This window comes from Paramacrobiotus metropolitanus, unplaced genomic scaffold (genome assembly GCF_019649055.1).
Source record: "Paramacrobiotus metropolitanus isolate TYO unplaced genomic scaffold, Prichtersi_v1.0 Parri_scaffold0000006, whole genome shotgun sequence".
Lineage (NCBI taxonomy): Eukaryota > Metazoa > Tardigrada > Eutardigrada > Parachela > Macrobiotidae > Paramacrobiotus > Paramacrobiotus metropolitanus.
This window is the reverse complement of record NW_026570226.1, coordinates 2,046,257-2,063,310: the sequence shown is the minus strand read 5'-3', so window position 1 is coordinate 2,063,310 and position 17,054 is coordinate 2,046,257. Positions and strand designations below refer to the sequence as shown.

The following is a 17,054-nucleotide window of genomic DNA, read 5'->3' as shown; positions in this document are numbered from 1 at the left end:
CATGGGTGTGTGTGTGTGTTTATGCGTATGATGGGCAGAATATGTATGTCAAAACATTTATTTGTGTGATTGTGTGATCCTGCTCCAGCACTGGCAGTTCGTAATAACAGTGAGAAAACTTCATACCAACTACGCAGTACGCACTGCTGTTCTTAGTACTAGTAGTACTGCTCTTAGTGATGCAGGTCTTCTATTTTCCAGATCCAGAGAGAAGCCAATATGTTTTGAGTTCATTTTCCTAAATAAAATAGCGAAGTTTTAGAAAATCCCCATTAATTTTCCGGCTCCGTTATGAACTAACGAATTATTCGCCCAATGCACACTTTGCGTACCTTAAACATTACGGTCTCGTCACGTTCTTGCATCTGGAAGCTACCAATTTCTTCCAACAGCTCTCTCGTAGAACTGGTGACTTGGATTTTCATCGCTAGAATTTTAAAAAAATTACTACAGTATTTTTCCGATACATGTTATGGCATTCTAGGTGCACGCGCAGCACTGTATTAATTAAATACTGTGTTCATAATAATATTGCTTTTAATGTCTACTTACGCTGGCCACTTGATTCCATTTTCTGGGCAATTTGTACAGTATCTCCAAACCTTTACAAAAGGAAGCATATATAACTACGTCTTACTGGTATTACATTTATTTTCTGAAACTGCATTTTTAATCTCTCAACCTCTCGTGCAACGAAGCTTGCTACAAAATATGTGATTACCAAAACATGCACAGAATAAATCTTCTATAGCTATTAACAAATATGTTATCTTTATTAATTTCCATTTTGTTTTCAAAATTTCTCACTTACAAGCAGTAACGAGGCATCTTCAGTCCCACAATTCCTGCGACGCATGGTCCTAGACAGAGGTAATAAATAATTTTTAGGCGCTGGTTTTTTAATCAGCTGCGATCAATTGCGGTAGAACTCTTCCAGGTAGCAGTACGCCTTTGATGACATGCATAATTCTATGCACACTTACCCGAACACAAACCGATTCTCAACCGAAGTTTGTCCATGGGTAAATGGGGGATTCTAAATGTGTCCAGATCCTTCCGAATGCTCAATGCCACCAGAGCAACCTGCTGCGCGTGACGATTTCCGTTGCGGACAGGCAGACCGCTGGCCAGCTGAACAAAGAAATACGCGGATTATCATGTCTGTATAAGAGCTCATCCGATGCGACCTACCATGTAAGCATCTCCAATAGTTTCCACTTTATAAGCGTCAAAGCGAGCAAGAATGTTATCAAATGTTGTGTATAAATTATTCAACATGGATACAACATCCATCGCCGTTCCAGCTGCAGATATCGTTGTGAAACCTACAATGTCACTGAAATAGATCGTGACATTGTCGTATGATTCGGGGTCGACATTCTGTCCCCGCGTAAGAAATTCCGCAATAGACCTATCCAAATAGAAAAAGTTGGTAAATGCAGAGCATGAAAGCCATACGCTACATTCCACTTTTATATTAGTTTTTTTCAACTTTGATCCCACATCTTACTTGGGCAGTAATTGGCTTAAGAGCTCCTCAGAACGATGTTTCTCTTCGATGAACTGTTCAGTTTTCTCGGCAACCTGGGCTTCCAGGTCACTTGCGTATTGCTCCATCCTTTTGAGTAAATGATCAATGATATTGTCTCCCGAATTCCCGATGACCTTTTTCAGTCCCTCCTTAATTTTGGAGAATGTGGGTCGCTCAATTGGATATTCGTCCCAGCAGCGCTCCATTAAAGTAAATAATTCATTAGAACATGCGGAAGGCGGCACTTGCGGTCGAAATGGAGGTTGCGTGCCCTTTTTGACCTACGCATGTGCAGACATATGTACAAAACCTTGTAAGAAATCACATCACTGTGTACGTAACAAAGTTTAATGTAAATATCCTTTTATGTATATCATAAAAATTAATACAATAAGAATTTTCCCATTTGTAAGTGTTCGCAAAGACCGTGTGATTTTCGTTGGACCGAGTCTATCGATATAGGATAGGGTAGGCTGCAGAAGTATTGCGCTTGGGCAATTATTACAAGTACAGAGTACACTTTAACAGTCTTTATAAATGACGTCATTTTATCACCCACCTCCATGACCATTTCCTTTGCTGTTTGATGCGCTTTGGTCGGATCTCCGGGAGTATCAAAAGGTGCGGTGCGTAAAATAATTTGTTGCAATAATATTGCAAAACTATATACATCGCCTGATGAAATGCAGCCAGTCAGTATGGGCATCGTATCGGCGGTTAATGTAGCCAGTTAGTTAAAATATTTTTTACCTTTCTGAAAATGGAAAAGAAGTGTGGTGATAATGTTATTCTGAATAGCCAGCAAACTGGCATGTTGTTTGAATATTTTATAATCTGGTTAAGAATAACGATACCCACTTGGGATCCCTTGATGGGCATGACCTGACGGAGCAGCTCTGGTGCACGCCAGAGAAGAAGATCAAAATGACGGTCGTTCTGATCTTCCGATGGCGGGTCCAGATCACGAATCTCGCGAAACGAATTCAAACCAAAATCGGTGATCTGAAACACATAATTAAAAATACCGTTGCCGGTAATTTAGGATAAGGAGAAGGAAAGAGTTGCATAAGTAATTAGCAGCGCTGACCTTTAACATAAAGCGGCTATCAATGAGACACGTATGAGCAGTCAGATTTCCGTGCGATTCAATCGCCGTCCCTTGAAGATACGTCATGCCCTGCAACGCTTAGCAATTTGATTTGTCATCCACAGATAAGGTAGCTGGTGGCAAAGCATACCATTACGAGATCCTTTATAAGAGAGTTCTTAAATGACCAATCCAGTTTTAGAGAGTCTTTTTCCAGTAAATCCGTTAGTGACCCTTTTTGGCATAATTCACCGAGTATATATATGATGTAGCCATCGTCGTTGACCGAAACGCCTAACAATCGCTGTAGATTTTGATGCGTAATCACGCGCACCTAAATTAGTTGAAATTATAACCACCGGAAAAAAATACCGTAGCAAAATAAAGCTCTTTCCCCAGGACACCTGATTTAACTCCTTAATCATTTGTGGATTGGGACGTCGTCGTTTCTCCGAGACATCGATGATGGTAATCACATTACCACGCAGCGTCGCCGTGCGTCCTAACATAACACTGGCACCCGAAACCGTGTCCGTCTGTCGCGTCGTTTGCGACTGGGTGTCATCGTTCTGCAAAGACCATATTTACATGTTGTTGGCAGCACTTAATCATAAACTAACAACGGTAGGTATAATAAATTTACAAGAGATTTTTTGCTGCTAGCAATTCGGCTGCCTTGACTGCCTTTTGTGCCGGTAATATCGAGTTCAGTCATCGTCACGCGCCACCAGTTAGGATCTAATCCTTCGTTTCGTAATGATCTGTATGGAATAACAGAAATTATCTTTGTATTCTTGAACTTTAACGGACCTGGCTCACTTTAAGAAATTTACCTCGCAACGAAATAACAAATGATACCGCATAACGCTAAAACGATGAGTAATGGTATTACCACCACCGCAGCTAACAATCCTCCCGAAAGGCCTGCAGAGCAAAATTGCTTTCCTTTTGAAGTATGCGTAACGTCAGAGCAGCTTGGAATATTCAAAACTGTTGGTTTTCTGGCTTTGGAGTATCCACTTATTGTTCGGAATTGTGAATATTTTTAATTTGTTCAGCCGTTTGCTAATACCTTGTGGATGGCAGATCAAAGCTTCCCCGGTAAAACCGCATCTGGGCGTGTCCGGTGGGAGAAAGCCATCTGCACTCGGCCAAAGCGGCGGGCCCGTTTGTGTGAACTTATTTGTGGATACCATGTAGGTAATAAATTCCTGTAAAAATCTAGTTTAACCACAAATTAAATTAAAGTAAAGTAAAGTAAAGTAAAGTAAAGTAAAGTAAAGTAAAGTAAAAGCAAAGCAAAGCAAAGCAAAGCAAAGCAAAGCAAAGCAAAGCAAAGTAAAGCAAAGTAAAGTATTGTAAAATAAAGTAAAGTAAGGTAAAGAAATTTTAAGTATAACTAACTCACTAGGAATCGGCCAGATTTACTATCCAGCGTTTTGATAACAAAGTCAGACTGCCGATCGCCACCGCCATCCATGGTAACGGTCCCGGTAACGGGACTAGGGAATGTCTGATTCCGGTACAATGAAGATACTAACTGTCCATCGAATATGTTTCTTCTCATTGTTAGCACTTGGTTAACAATGCTGGCGTACATGATCACAGCTTCGTAAAAGCTGATGACCACCGGATCAATCTACAGAGAAAATATGCATAACTCAACTATCATAATTCTGCCAACAACCCAATACGGCACAAAGATTAAATCACGTTTTCAAATTCTTCAAATGTGTAGTTATATTTGATCCTTGATTCTTCTCTAATCTCCGATGCAAATTGTGCATAATAATCCGTACGTTGGGGGTTCAAGGCGATAAGCAGCATGGAAGTGTATGCCAGTTTAGCATCCTGACATTATTCAACAGTCAATTAATAAACTTATATACTCGTATGCGTGTGCATACAAATTATAACATGAGTGTGAAAATTTGATTACATAAACTGCATACTCTATCGCTAGAAGTGCCCATGTTCCATGTAAACGGTCCCCAAGTCGAACTTTGAAACAATTCGATAGCAATGTATACCTGTAAATTACCGAACATAATCAGACCATGAATTTACACCTCCAATCAGCAATTAATTATAACGTTGTTAACGTACATAGCTGCCATCCGTCATTCCCATTTGCAGTGCAGTTATCTACATACATAAAAACTGAGTGAATTTTAGTAAGATGCTAATAGAAGCGATCGTGGTTGATCGGTATAACAAACACTGTAAACCTATATAAATCGCTCGGATAATAGTGCCTGACCTTTCTACGTGTGTGGTATTTTCAAGTGGGCACATACCATGATTTGACGAGTGACAGTTGCATTTGCAGCCAGGAGGAATACTGAAAAAAACTAAGTACTTATTGGTGGATTAGTAAAAGCGACCAAATTTCCTATCGTCTGAAAACGTTGTTATCGTACAACGTTTTTAGACGGTATTACAGGTACCGGTATATATGATTATACCTCTGTAACATTTAAATCAAGACAATCTTTTTAAGAAATTCAAATCGACCCTATATTTATGTCAATATACATGTCTGTAACATTTAAGCACCGATATATTAGCTATCAATTTAATTAGGTAAGATCGAGTAGGTATGATTATACCTCTTGCCGTGGAGTTGCCTTCTTTTAGGAGACTGGTGTAAGTTTGATTGGTAGCCGTAGCACTTTTAATATTTCGCGTAAGAATCGTTTGCACGAGATCTTGTTGCTTTCGTAATTCCGATGAAAATGTGATGCCGAACTGCTCGTAAAAACTATTGGTTGTATCCATAATGGCGAAAACGTGGCTGTACTGATAAGCTCGAAAAAATCGGAATAACAATGCAGTGGTGTCCTTGTGAGTGAACGACACTCGTGCTAGCAACGGATACTGACTCCTATCTGCCGCATTACTGGAACCCGCTCCTGGACAAGCCATAATGGAAGTCTACATATACAGAGCAGAGTTATTCTTAAAGGGGTTTAAAGAATTCATAATTATAACTAATTCGCAGATTTATTCGACCAGTTTAACTGTAGACGCGTTACATTTTGTATTTTCTCTATATTGTTCGGGCGCCGGATATTGATTTCGAATGTTTTATAAATAGTTAAATAGTGTACGTGTAATTTGTTCTTACTTGAGTATATTCCACATAGTTGTACAAACTATCTGCGTTATATCCACATCCTGCAGAAAACAACTACAGATTAAGGCATTAAGGCAAAAGGCATTAACTTCATCAAAGGAAACTGCGTGCTAGATACAATACGTGTTACTAATCGTATGTACAAAGTACTAGAAATATGTCTGAACCGGCTTGTCATACCTGGACCTAAATAAGCGCTGCACGTTATCCCGGAATTTTGTATATCCAAAACATTCTTCACTGCATCATTCTTTTTATCACATGTCCTTCCCATATTTTTATAGTACGGATTAATCGTGTAGCCCTCAATTAGAATCTGCTTGTTGGCGCGCTCGACTCCCTTATCAATAGCCGCAGCCACGCGTCGATAATTGTAGAACAACGACGGTGAACTTTCAATTACCAGGCATAACCGAATCTGCTTATTGCGCAGAATGCTGGGTGAGGGTAGAGCCCTCACCGGGAAAGGTGACGATGATCCTGCTGATGTTGCAGTAGAAACAGTGACCCTATTGGCAGTTGTGGGGACAGTGGCGGCGGTCGGCACAAGGTGCGGATTAGTGGCACGGCTAGCTGTATTGTTTGAAGCAATGAGTTTGGTGGTGGCCGTTCTTGTTTCCGCTGTGGATGGCTCTACAGCTTCGCTACTCCCCTCGATGTTCTCCTCACTAGATTCAGTTGGCAGAGTGGTTGTGTCGCCTGCCTCTGACTCCAAAGCATCCGTTGTGCCGTCCACAGCAACAACTTCCGACTCAGTATTTTGGGTGTTACTGTACCGGCTAAAGGTCACAAAGAGTACAACGATAATTTGTAACGTAATAAAGAGGAAATGCATGTTTTCTCGTAAAAGTGCGAAATGCAAACTAATTTTTCAGTGAACAGGCAAATAGCGTTGCATCTATGTTGCGCGGTTGCAAAAATGTATCTGCAGAATGTTCTGATGCAAGATATTACCACTGATGCAAAAAATGCCGCGCTCGACATGATGTGTTGACTATATGGTGTTAACGACGGCCATTTGTTCGTAAAGCAAATAAATCAGGACTGGACGTCCATTTTGCTATGTAAGAAATCTTTCAAAATTTAATTGGATTCGCGCAGACTTTTGTTGGGCCATCGATTTTTTCTCGATTCAATATTTTTCCTGTATTGTATGCGCAGGGATTGCTGGATGTTAAACTGTTTGCCTAATCCATAAAAAAATTATGTAGTGAGCTACATCGTAACATATGTATATGTATCATGTACCAAATTATACCAGTACAGATGCAGTGGGCACTCTGACAGCCAGAGTAGATTAGTTTATATATATATGTAATATTCCCACACATATGTACGATAACAATGTGTCATTCGTTATAGAACGTCGAATAATCAGGCCTTTCCGGCTTGCAGAAGAAACAAGTACGTCCAAGCATTATTTGATACGTAAACCCTTAATACAAATTGCATTCAAATATTTACTGTTAATCATTGTACCGGCAACAACGAAAGTAAAACAAACATCTGCACTCATAAATCTATTTGCAAAAAAATCAAAAATATAGTTGGCAAGCATATAACAAGATTTTGGATAGCACAAAACTTCACTCTTTCTGCAGTGGTTTACCACTTCTAAATGCAGGCAATTCCAACTGTGCTACGTACGTACCAGGAACAAAATTCAGAGAAGTACATTAAAACAAACACCTTTACTAGTCAGAACAGAACAAATTCAAGCAATCCAGACAGAAAGTAATCGAAAGAAAATATTCCCACTCTCATGCGGCTAGCAAAGAGGCAAACAGCGCATTCCTTCTGCTACTTTCCGGACAACAGCCAGTATGTTCGGATTTCCATGTCCTGTATAATGTAAAAAATTTCGATGCAACTGTATTGACAAGTTTGTATGAGAAATATATACAGAGTATTTTACACATATAGAGAGTTGCATACCTTAAATTCTATAACGCGGTCTCGTTCTTGCAGCTGAAAGCCGCCGATATCTTCCAGCAACTGCTTAGTGGCGTGAGTGGCTTGGATTTTCATTGCTGAAGAAAAAAATAATTTAAATGCAATACGTGGTTTGATCTGGCAATTTGAATTATTAATATGCACTTCATAGATTTATTTTATAGTTAATGTTTCTAACGGATTAAGCTGCAAGCAGCAGAATAATACACCGCTGTCCCGCAAATCAGCATGGTAATGCGGATTGTGCTCTAACCAAAAACTGGGCTATTGAGTAAGCACTTTTTAATCTGTCGATTGTTCCAAACGTTTTAAAAGCACCCTTCTTTTAATGAAGTTATAACACCCTTATTTTAATTTTAGCGTATTAGAAATCCGTAAAAGGCAAAGCTTCATATACAGGGAAAAAATACCTTCTCCGCTGGATTCCATCTTTTGTGCTATCTGAACGGTATCACCGAACCTAAATAAAACAGGCAGTCACTGCTGATGACCTTTTATTAACTACGGTTTTTGAAAACAGCTTTGATATATTGTAGTAAACTATCGCCTTACAGACAATATCGCGGCATCTTTAATCCAACGATTCCAGCAACACACGATCCTGTAGCAAAATATGGTCAGTTAAACCAAATCTGTATATTGTAAGTTTGTCAATTTTAATGCCAACACTTTTTACAATTTATAGATACAAAATTTGATCCTGTATTTATGTAAATCGTTTACGGTTCTTTCCATTAAGAATTACACGGTCTGTGCATAAAGTATGCGACATTCTACAGTACAACATATGTATCAATCAATCATTGATATGGACTACTAGTTGCAATGATAATCAATGCAACTAGTATTCCACATGGATATTTACCCGAATGAAGGCCAATGCGTAACCTGAGTTTATCGTCAGGAAGGTGGGGAATTTTAAAGGTGTCTAAGTCTTTTCTTATATTTAGTGACACTAAAGCCACTTGGCTCGCATGGCGATTTCCGTTGCGCACCGGCAGACCGCTGGCAAGCTGTGAAATATAAAGGTCAAATACTGTTCGCACTAATAACTTTCACGCAGAGTACGAACCATATAGGCATCGCCAATTGTTTCCACTTTATATGCATCATATTTTTCAAGAATACTGTCAAACATGGTATACAAATTGTTCAACATGGAAACCACATCCATTGGTGATCCAGCAGCCGAAATGGTTGTGAAGCTGACAATATCGCTGAAGTACACGGTTACGCTGTCGTACAGTTCGGGATCGACGTTGTGACCTCGTGTCAACGATTCCGCGACCGATCTGTAAAATGTCGTAGAGCACCGTTTTAATATTTTTGGTTTATAGTTACGATCTTAATTTTGGGTTCATATTTATGTTGGACCATGTCATCGCCTAAATATGAAGGAACACTAAAAACAAATTGGCATCGTACTTTGGCAGCAGTTGACTGAGTAATTCTTCAGAGCGCCGTTTTTCTTCGACGAACTGTTCGGTTTTTTCTGCCACTTGCGCTTCCAGATCAGCGGCGTACTGTTCCATGCGCTTAAGCAAGTGATCAATTATGTTGTCGCCGGAATTTCCTATGACCTTTTTCAGACCTTCCTTGATTTTGGAAAAAGTAGGGCGTTCAATGGGATACTCTTCCCAACAGCGTTCCATCAGACCGAACAGTTCACTGGAACATGCGGAAGGAGGAACTTGAGGTCGAAAAGGCGGTTGAGTTCCTTTTTTCACCTTCGACGTCAAAACAAGTTACAGCAGGAAAATCAACACTGTATACGAAGTGATTTATGCAAGAAGTTGAATTTGCATCACAAAATAAGACAAATTAACAAACAAATATGAGGATGCCGCAGTTAGGTAATTTTTCATTGCATTTGACCTTTATTGGCCTCGGTTTAGAAGACATCTACAGCGTGGCGGCTTTGTAATTCCATAAATAACAGTATAGACATTGTAGGCTAAAAATGGCAGACAACGATTTACTTTAATTACGTACTTCCATTATCACTTCTTTGGCAGTTTGATGCGCTTTGGTGGCGTCTCCAGGTGTATCAAACGGACCAGTACGAAGAATAATTTGCTGCAGTAGAATGGCGAAACTGTAAACATCTCCTGCAAATATTATAAATCAATTCCTCTTCTCACAAAAGTTGTACACGTAGGCAGGAACGTAGCGCAAATGAAGGAGGACTTCATATGCACTACGGCAGAAATCAATACCTTTTTGCGTTCCTTTAACTGGCATTTGCTGCCGTAAGAGTTCCGGAGCTCGCCATAATAGATAATCAAAGTTGCGATCGTCGTCATCTTCCGCTGGTGGTAATAAGTCTCGAACGTCACGAAATGACGTTAATCCAAAGTCGGACACCTGCATTTCACGTGAACATTTGTTTAAACGTACTGGTTTAATCGTAAGATATACGTATACCAATATAGTTCAAAATCCAACAGACTTTAATGTGGGTGAAGAGCGCACTACAGAGGGTGATTTCGCAATATGCTTCCAGCAAGGGAAAATTAATTTATGAATAAAGTGGAAGCATATTGCGAAATCACCCTCTGTATATTAAATGCGTAATCTGCAACTACCTTTAGCATAAACCGACTGTCCACAAGGCAAGTATGTGCCGTCAAATTCCCATGCGATTCAATAGATGATCCATGGAGATACGTCATTCCCTAGCAAAAAAATTATGCCAACTCCAGACTGACATCGTGACCTTTTACTCGCGCATGCACATGTGCTAATTATCTTTAATAAATGTTTTTCAAGTACCATAACAATGTCTTTAATTAACGAGTTCTTGAAGGACCAGTCGAGCTTCAGGGAGTCCTTTTCCAATAAATCAGTCAGAGAGCCTTTTTGGCACAGTTCGCCTACGATGTACACGACGTATCCGTCATCGTTCACCGATACACCCAGCAGGCGTTGTAAATTCTGATGGGTAACTACCCGGACCTGCATTTACGTTCTTTGTTAAAGATTTTAATGCAAAATCCGTAAGTAGTTACAGTTCACAACGGCAGCCTAGACATATACTTGGTTTAGTTCTTTAATCATTTGGGGATTGGGTCGTCGGCGTTTTTCCGCAACATCAATGATGGTAATGACATTTCCGCGTAGAGTAGCCGTGCGTCCATTCATGACACTCATACCAGAAGTGGCATCCGTTTGTTTGGTTGTTTGAGATGTGGTTTCGTCGTTCTGCTACGGAAGGTAACCAAAGGTCAGCCATGCTGACTTATTAGACGAAAAACAAAACTTACCAGAGACTTTTTACTACTGGCAATGCGGCTGCCTTGACTTCCTTTGGTTCCGGTAATATCGAGTTCAGACTGAGATATGCGCCACCAGTTCGGATCCAGCCCTTCGTTCCTCAGTGACCTTACATTATTTCATGGTCAAAATAAGCGCATAGTCGCAAGTTAAAACCTTTCAGTTAAAACCTTTCAGTTATTCTACACACACGGCTTAAGTTGTTCTGCACTAATCTTTTGATGATTTTATTTTATGTATCGTACTTTATACATATCGTACTTTACATTCGTTTATTTATATTTTATCGTACTTTATATTGCCTTACAAAATCAAGACGTTTCTTAACCACAGATAAACCGTTTGCGTTCTGGTTTCTTACCGCATGATTAGATAACCGATAAGGCCAAAAAGTAACAGGAGAACAATGATAGGGATCGCTACTGCCGCTCCCAGCAAACCGCCAGAGAGACCTGGATATTACGTCGTCAGTATGACGTATTATTCGACTGTACGTGCAGCACCACAAAAACTTGCCACCGTTCCACTGACCTTGAGGATGGCAGATTGGAGCGTCCCCGGTGAAACCGCACCGTGGACTATCAGGAGGAAGATTACCGTCCGGTGTGCCCCAAACGGGCGGGCCCACTTGCACTAGCTGGTCGGTATTAGCAGAATAAGCAACAAAATCCTAACAAGTAAGCAGCATATTACAGACGCACTCGCAAGCAGTGGCTTTAATTCTAATACTGTAATTATTAGTTAATGACGGTAAAGTACAGCTCGACTAATTCCAGATTCCGCCATGAACTCAACATATACCAAAACGAACCATATATCGCCCAGTATCGTAGTCCATTGTCCTTATAATAAAGTCTGAAAGTCGATCACCAAAGCTGTCCAATTTTACGTTCCCACTGACAGGACTGTTGAAAGCTCCGTTTCGAAATAACGAGGATACGAGCTTGCCGTCATAAATATTTCCTCCACTTGCCAGTATTTTATTTATAACGTCTGCATACATTAGAACCGATTCATAGTAGCTAATAACAACGGGGTCAATCTAAAAATAAATTCAAATTGTAGGTTGTATTGATTATGAAATAACTGAAATAACATGCATAATGGCAAAATTATCATTATTATGCATGTGCATGAAGACAATACTAGGCAAATTACCGCAGCGGCTTACATCTTCAAATTCGCCAAACGAATAATTGTAGTTCTGCCGGGACAGCCGTCTGATGTCAGAAGAAAATTCGTCGAAATATTCGGTATGTTGCGGGTTCAGAGCAACCAATAGTAATGAATTATAGGCAAATTTAGCATCCTATAAAAACCATTGCTATATTTCTGTTACCTTTTTTTGTACCGCAAAATTCAAATGCCATTTTTCTTACTCTGTCTTGTGCATTACCCATGCTCCAAGTAAATGTTCCCCAAGTACTGCTTTGAAAAAGCTCAATCGCGATGTAAACCTGTGCAGTTATTAAAAGGAAGCAATCTCAACCGGCGAAATAGTTGAACACGTTTTTTTTAGAATTTAGTATTCTTGTTAAAATAACTACGACTCTACGTTACTTACATAGCTTCCATCCAGCATATTTAACGTGTTCGCAGTTAGCTGTATAAAAGAACCAGTTATTTTAATACCTTTTTGGACGAATAATTACGAATTTCGATCGAATAATAATAATTTTATTAATCTCATCTCATGATTGTGTAATATAAGTCAAGGCGCTGTTTGGACTTACCATAATCTGTCGAACCACACTTGCATTTGAGCATAGTAAATACACTACAAGAACAATTATTATCACTTGTAAAGGGAATTTTGTTTGGAGATATAAAGGTCACTTACCTCGCGCAGTGGAGTTGGCTTCTTTAAGCAGGTTGACATATGTGTCCGCGGTAGCATCACCGCTTCTGATCGGTTTCTGCACGATGGTCGATGCGAAGTCTGGACGCTTTCGGAGTTCTGCGGTGAACGTAACACCAAACTGTTCGTAAAAACTGTTACTATCATCCATAATAGCCACCACGTGTTTATAGCCATATTGAGAGAAAAAACGGAAGAGCAGTTTGGATGTATCCTTGTGGGTGAAGGAAGTGCGTGTCATCAGCGGATACTGGTCTCGTTCAGCTGCGTTACACGATCCAGCCGCTGGACAAGCAAGTATTGCAATCTATTTAAACACAAGAAGTGTGACTCGTGCCGGTCTTTTGACTTTACACTGTTTTGTGTTAACATGAAATACGTAAACCGATATGGATATTGATGTGTCAACTTTATCTTTATATTATCTGTGTTAGTTCTGGAGTATTAGTGCACCTCTTTAATGAATTACTGATATACAATCAGGCTATTACGAGCCTTTTCCTGTGCTAATAGATTATACAGTTTACAAATTGGTAAAATCACTAAAATGTATCGTTAGTGGCCACTAACCACAACATACCTGCAGATACTCCGCCAGGTTGTACAAGCTATCAGCGCTATAACCACATCCTGTAATTCACGTAATTATCAGTTAAACATGCTTCAGTACCACGTACCAGACCTGGGCAGTTAATTTTAACTATTTAACTTAACGCGAGTTATTTTTGAGTTATTGAGTTATAACTTAACTCTTTAGCGTAACTCGTTCAGAAGAAAACTTAACTCTAACTTAACTCTCATAAAAATACTATATATTGTCTATGGTAGCGTACCTCGCGGTTTAACTCGAAACTCGGTTTTCTTGCATAAATAACTTAACTCTTAGCGTAACTCGCACGCTCCCTGTAACTCGTAACTCTAACTTTAGGTCAATTTTCTATAACTGCCCAGGTCTGCCACGTACGGTATAATTATGAATTTATGGGGTAATAAGAATAAATTCTTTTGATGCATCATATGAGAGTAAAATTATTTGTACACGTGTTTGTGCGGCCAGAACACAGAACGGACTCTTTAATATCCGGAAGCATAATTTTAGGAGTGTTATTGCTTAAACTAAATCTAAGTACAGTGCAGTGTGATCATCACAACATTTTACACTAGCAAGTATCTCAGACTTAGGAACTCTACCCTAGTTGTTACTTGTGACAAACTTTGCTACAAAACAGAATTTCAGCTAACCGTTAGCATGACTGACTGCAAGTAATACAATCCTTCCGTATAATGCATTACACGAGGTACACCATTCGCAGTTTCCAAACAACATGGAATACGTAACAGCTAGCTCTTCCAATTTCAGTTTGTATAAATCTGAGATTGTCGTTAATCTTCAGTCAGAAATTAAAAAAATGCATAAATTTACGGCCAGCTCACAATCAATTCAGCTACAAGCATAGGAGTACAACAGGTAGATTCATACTGCAATTTGCAAGCTGTACCTGGCCCAAGATAAGCATGGCATGTAATCCCACCGGTAAACATTTCCAATGCGTATTTAACGGCGTTGTTCTTCTTCAAGCAAATTTTTCCATAATCTTTATAATAAGGTGCTATCTTGTAATTGTTGGTTAATATTTGGCGATTTGCTCTTTCGATTCCCATGTCGATGGCGGTGGCTACTCGCCGATAGTAATAAAAAAATGATGGTGAACTTTCAATGGTCAGGCATAAGCGTAGCTGTTTATCGCGCGGATCGGGTATGGGTACGGGTTGTACCGGAAATGCTGTGGTTGATGTCACGATCGTCGTAGTATAAAACGGGGTTGTTGTTGTATCTTCGGAAAAAGTACTTAAATCCCCGCCATCGGTAGAAATATCCACAAATGATACATCGGGACTCAAAGTTGTTGACCGAGTCCTTTGCAGTTGCCCATAAATTAAAACGCGTTTATCCACATAACAATGAAGAAACGAAACTAAAACAATTCGAAAAAGAACAATATCCATTTTTTATTTTGCTTAAATAAGCTATAACTTCATAAGAACTTTGAATGCTATCATAACCACTAGATTGTTTTGACGGTTAAATCGAAAACATTTAACAAAAAATTACTGGAAGAAAAACTGGGGATGGTAGCTAACTGGGGACAGCTATGATAATGCGGTGCTTTGTGCCGAAGAGGATCGATAGCTTGCGACAGAAAGCGTTACAACGGAGTGTGTTTATCAAGGTTATCCGTTTTTAAAGTAAACATACGTAACCGCTACCGGGTTTCAAAAACTTATTCAACGGCTAATTGGATACCATTTTCCTATTGTCAACCACTTCGATTTTTTCAACACAGAAATCCGTCCATAACCTTGGAAAATTGACCTTCTTTTGGCATCTTAACGAGGAGCAGGCATTTTTTGCTGATTCAACTTGTATGTCTTAATTTAATCCATAAATTCTAGTCTTCGGCAAACTTTTTGCGCCGGCAGCAAACCAGGATAATTGTCCATACGTATGTTATCGATTTCAGATAGGTGTGATAACTCAAGTAATCCTGCTACGTGTCCCTAACAATGGCTGTCGACGGAAAGCGGATGTATAAAAATTTTAGCGGATGGTAGATCATGTACAAATTAACTCACAATCATGTGATATACGTACTACACTACGAACTCAACAAAAAGCTCTCTGCTCTTCCGTTATAGGAACTGGCGTGTTGAGTTGGTGTGTGCCGTATAAACCATACTGCAGAAGCAGTACGTGCTTGACAGTATTTAAAACAAATTTACGAGTTAGTATCACTGTAATTGACTGCACTATGAGCGCAGTAATATTATGATCATAAGTGTAAATCATATTTATCCTTTTGTTTACCACTATGCAAAGCTTGTTTTTATCGGAGTACATCTGTAGTCAAAATTTGAGCTTTCCTATTTGAAGAAATCGCTGTCTTTACCTAGCCAGCTGTACATGTTTCCCGGCTTTTTCTGGAATGCTCTCTGTCTTCTGGTCTCATGGTGAAGAAATCTTTTACGTATACAAAAAACAAAGTATATTTTTCCAAAAAACATTAACGCTCTTTGCGCTCCTTAGTTTTTCTTCTCTCCTTTCTCCTGTCGGCACTATTTATTTGCCCCGGCCCTTATACTCGATTTCCGATTTTGACATAGCGACTTGATGAATTTTAATTTTCTGAAATGGCTATTCTTAGCACCTTAGCAACACCTGTGGCTATTATCACCAGCTTTCACCACGTTTTGACTATTCGCACCACATTTTTTTAAATATTAATATTTTCTGCATTACCTTTGGCTATCCCCCCCCCTGCGGCACCCCCTTTTGGCTAATTCCACTTCATATAATTCTGTGCAAGTAACTGAATTTAATTACAGGGTCTTCTGAGTAGTAATAATATTGAAGAGTAATAATATACATAACAATAAGCGTTTAAGACATTAAGACATTTAAATGCCGGCAGTGGTAGACTGTTAGTACTGCAACCGGCAATACGCAATCTCTGTAACAAGGTCGAGACCTTCGGAAAAATTGAGCGGTATGTATTACATTATTGCCGGAAGAAATGCAGACCTATATGCATATGGCGATCCATCGGTACAACCGTCGAGAAATGTGGTCACTGGTCATTAGGCTTCCGCCATGGTTTGAGGACTGGTGGAGCGCATACAAACAATTTTATCAACGTATTCTTCCGGTCTATGGAAATGTTTCTGCAGTTAGCAAGACATCGCAGTCGCAATAAAAATGCATTACAGCAATAAATGCAACAAACAGATGGGACTAGCCAAAACAGGTGCGTGAAGGCGGTGACAATAATAATAGTCAAAAAGGTGGTGTTAGAATTCATTTAAAAAATGTAGTGGGAATAGTTTAGATGTGGTTAAAGATGGTGAGACTAGCCAAAAGGTGACGCGAGGTAGCGGCAATAGCCGCACCCTTAATTATACTCACATTAATTAATTTAATTTAATACACCAAACGGAAAGGTATCAAATGATTTTATTCCCCCTTACGGTTTCATTACAATTATGTGAATGTGTGTCAAAGTTTGTTTTGCTTCATACTTACTAGTTACCACAACCCTTTGTTAGTCACCAAATAGCTGTTTTATAAACAATGTTTGTTTTGGAAAATTTTTTTGCTAATACTGTGAAAGGTGCATGGTAAACCGGACAATGTTATCGTTACTTTAATAATATGTTGTCG

At 39.4% G+C, this 17,054-nt stretch overlaps 2 protein-coding genes across 3 annotated transcripts; both read right to left on the bottom strand.

Moving 5' to 3' along the window:
- Positions 1-40: 40 nt before the first annotated feature.
- Positions 41-6,758, bottom strand: LOC129581933 (atrial natriuretic peptide receptor 1-like). Its single transcript, XM_055473241.1, has 23 exons — positions 5,935-6,758; positions 5,746-5,795; positions 5,228-5,552; positions 4,916-4,959; positions 4,725-4,763; positions 4,571-4,648; positions 4,332-4,469; positions 4,027-4,257; positions 3,691-3,829; positions 3,452-3,542; positions 3,262-3,379; positions 3,023-3,187; positions 2,770-2,952; positions 2,619-2,708; positions 2,386-2,533; positions 2,091-2,206; positions 1,511-1,812; positions 1,192-1,411; positions 984-1,131; positions 812-860; positions 553-602; positions 333-427; positions 41-238 (listed from the first exon to the last, which is right to left on the bottom strand). The coding sequence occupies exons 1-23, from the start codon at positions 6,587-6,589 to the stop codon at positions 191-193; spliced, it is 3,522 nt and encodes a 1,173-aa protein (XP_055329216.1). The 5' UTR covers positions 6,590-6,758; the 3' UTR covers positions 41-190.
- Positions 6,759-7,196: 438 nt separating this feature from the next.
- LOC129581934 (atrial natriuretic peptide receptor 1-like) lies at positions 7,197-14,880 on the bottom strand. Of its 2 annotated transcripts, none has more exons than XM_055473243.1 (23): positions 14,338-14,880; positions 13,419-13,468; positions 12,821-13,145; positions 12,714-12,757; positions 12,545-12,583; positions 12,360-12,437; positions 12,152-12,289; positions 11,792-12,022; positions 11,512-11,650; positions 11,342-11,432; positions 10,971-11,088; positions 10,744-10,908; positions 10,480-10,662; positions 10,293-10,382; positions 9,924-10,071; positions 9,700-9,815; positions 9,133-9,434; positions 8,780-8,999; positions 8,573-8,720; positions 8,260-8,308; positions 8,118-8,167; positions 7,690-7,784; positions 7,197-7,596 (listed from the first exon to the last, which is right to left on the bottom strand). In XM_055473243.1, exons 1-23 carry the CDS (start codon positions 14,843-14,845, stop codon positions 7,555-7,557), a joined length of 3,369 nt encoding a protein of 1,122 aa, XP_055329218.1. In that variant the 5' UTR covers positions 14,846-14,880; the 3' UTR covers positions 7,197-7,554. The 2 variants fall into 2 exon arrangements, with proteins under 2 accessions (XP_055329218.1, XP_055329217.1); XM_055473242.1 differs by having other exon boundaries at positions 10,744-10,911; positions 14,338-14,879.
- Between the last annotated feature and the right edge of the window lie 2,174 nt (positions 14,881-17,054).